At 45.5% G+C, this 2,327-nt stretch overlaps 1 protein-coding gene across 2 annotated transcripts in view; it reads left to right on the top strand.

The window, feature by feature from the left end:
- Positions 1–1,906: 1,906 nt before the first annotated feature.
- LOC128697561 (uncharacterized protein DDB_G0286393) overlaps positions 1,907–2,327 on the top strand; it is a 53,662-nt gene continuing 53,241 nt past the window's right edge. For both annotated transcript variants that reach the window (XM_070093947.1, XM_053789346.2), the window contains exon 1: positions 1,907–2,231. In XM_070093947.1, the coding sequence (XP_069950048.1) occupies positions 2,190–2,231 (42 nt within the window). In that variant the 5' untranslated portion in view covers positions 1,907–2,189. The remainder of the gene's footprint in view (positions 2,232–2,327) is intronic.

Below are 2,327 nucleotides of genomic sequence, written 5' to 3'. Positions count from 1 at the left end.
GGTGCTGGTGCTGCTGCTATTGGTGCTGGTGGTGCTGCTATTGGTGGTGGTGCTGCTGCTATTGGTGATGGTGCTGCTTCTATTGGTGGTGGTGCTGCTGCTATTGGTGGTGGTGCTGCTTCTATTGGTGGTGGTGCTGCTTCTATTGGTGGTGGTGCTGCTGCTATTGGTGGTGGTGCTGCTGCTATTGGTGGTGGTGGTGCTGCTATTGGTGGTGGTGCTGCTTCTATTGGTGGTGGTGGTGCTGCTATTGGTGGTGGTGCTGCTTCTATTGGTGGTGGTGCTGCTGCTATTGGTGCTGGTGCTGCTGCTATTGGTGCTGGTGGTGCTGCTATTGGTGGTGGTGCTGCTGCTATTGGTGATGGTGCTGCTTCTATTGGTGGTGGTGGTGCTGCTATTGGTGGTGCTGCTGCTATTGGTGGTGCTGCTGCTGCTATTGGTGGTGCTGCTGCTATTGGTGGTGGTGGTGCTGCTATTGGTGGTGGTGGTGCTGCTATTGGTGGTGGTGCTGTTGCAGTACTAACATCACGAAAGATTCATTATACAGTAAGATAATACATTAGTGTATATTAACACTAACAATATCCACATTGTTATTTCGTTTAGTTCAGGTAATCTATGACGCTGCCAAAGAATAGTGTATCAGGCAACGAGACACACAAGTTACCACTGAAGGCACTGCCTCACCAGCCGTCCAGGGAAGGATTACACCTGTCATACCAGTGCCAGGAAGAAACATGTTAAACGTTCTGTACTCTGAGAGGAATGCTGGTTCTTGCTGTCCTCTGAGCACCTAAGATAACAGGTAATTATTGTTATAGTCAAAGAAAGTGCTAAACCGACAAGGGAAGATTACAGGTAAACCTTGAGAAATTAAACTTACAAACCATGGTACGGGTGGGGATTGAACTCGTGGCACGAGTATCTTAAAACTCCAGCCCGTGCCAGTGTTTAAGCTCCCTATGGTGTATAAATATAGCTAGTTAGTTGAATGTTATTGCAGCAAGCTGGACCAGTGGTTTACGCATTGGGCTGGAGTTTCACGACTCACTTGCCGCTAGTTCAATCCCCACCCGTCCCGTGGTTTGTTTCCAATCGTGTCATTACGATTTCATAAGTCAAATTACACTTACATTTAGTTTACACTTTACTATGTTCTTAATAGCTTTTATTCATGCAGAATTTCCTGTTAGAGTGATGAAAGCTGAGAGGATGACTGAGGTATTATGGGGCGCCTAAGTTGTCTTATAATAAGAACATAAGGAGGAACACTGCAGCAGGCCTGTTGGCCCATACTAGGCAGGTCCTTTACAATACACCCCACTAACAAAACATTTGCCCAACCCAATTTTCAATGCTACCCAAGAAATACTCACTGATAACTCTATCCACTCATTTGCAAGTCCCAATCAAATCCAACCCCTGTCACTCATATATTCATCCAACCAAAATTTGAAGCTACCTAAAGTCCTAGCCTCAATAACCCAACTAGGTAGACTGTTCCACTCATCAACTACCCTATTTCCAAACCAATACTTTCCTATGTCCTTTCTAACTCTAAACTTGTCTAATTTAAATCCAAATCCATTTTTCCCACATAAATCTAACCCTGTCCATAATTATTATCACATTTGCTTTGTCTGTTTCTTAAGGTGAAGTCATTACGATTTCTTGAGTCAGTCCAGGATCTTTACTTAATTCATGGTATAAGTTAACAAATCTTTGATGACAACTGTGTTGTAGAGGTGTGAGTGAAGGTCAGACCTCTACAACACAACTGTGTGCTATACCATGAATTAAGAAAAGATCCTGGACTTCACCTTAAGAAACAGACAAGGTAGATTATAGTGGGAAAATATTAACATGTTATTTGAAGACTGGGGAACTTAGGTGCCCCTTATGAGACATAATCACGAGGTGGACACTAGAGGGAGGGAACCTACGTCGAGGATAAGATAGCAAGGTGGGGAGTGGTGTGATAACAGGGAAAGGGAGGGAGAGAGACTTAGGAGAGGGGCAGGGGGGAAGGGTGGGAGTTTAGAGGAGGTAAGGGTTAAGTTAGGGGTGATGTTTAGGATGGTAGGGTAGTGGTAGTAGGCGAGTGAAGGCAGGCAGGGAGGCAGACACCAACACAAGGGGAGCAGCAGTACGTGTAGCGACAGTGGAGGGTGTGGGACGAAGCATACACCATGCCATCCATCATTAGCAGTAACAATTACAAGCACTTCCAGGTAATGTCAACCACATTGTATTGTTATAATATCCATGGTGTCCCGTAGCTCGATTGGCAGCGTACTCGGCTCACACACTGAGGTCCGGGGGTCGAT

The sequence above is a fragment of the Cherax quadricarinatus genome, chromosome 44 (genome assembly GCF_038502225.1).
Source record: "Cherax quadricarinatus isolate ZL_2023a chromosome 44, ASM3850222v1, whole genome shotgun sequence".
NCBI classification, from domain to species: Eukaryota; Metazoa; Arthropoda; class Malacostraca; order Decapoda; family Parastacidae; genus Cherax; species Cherax quadricarinatus.
This window is presented reverse-complemented; position numbering and strand designations above follow the sequence as displayed.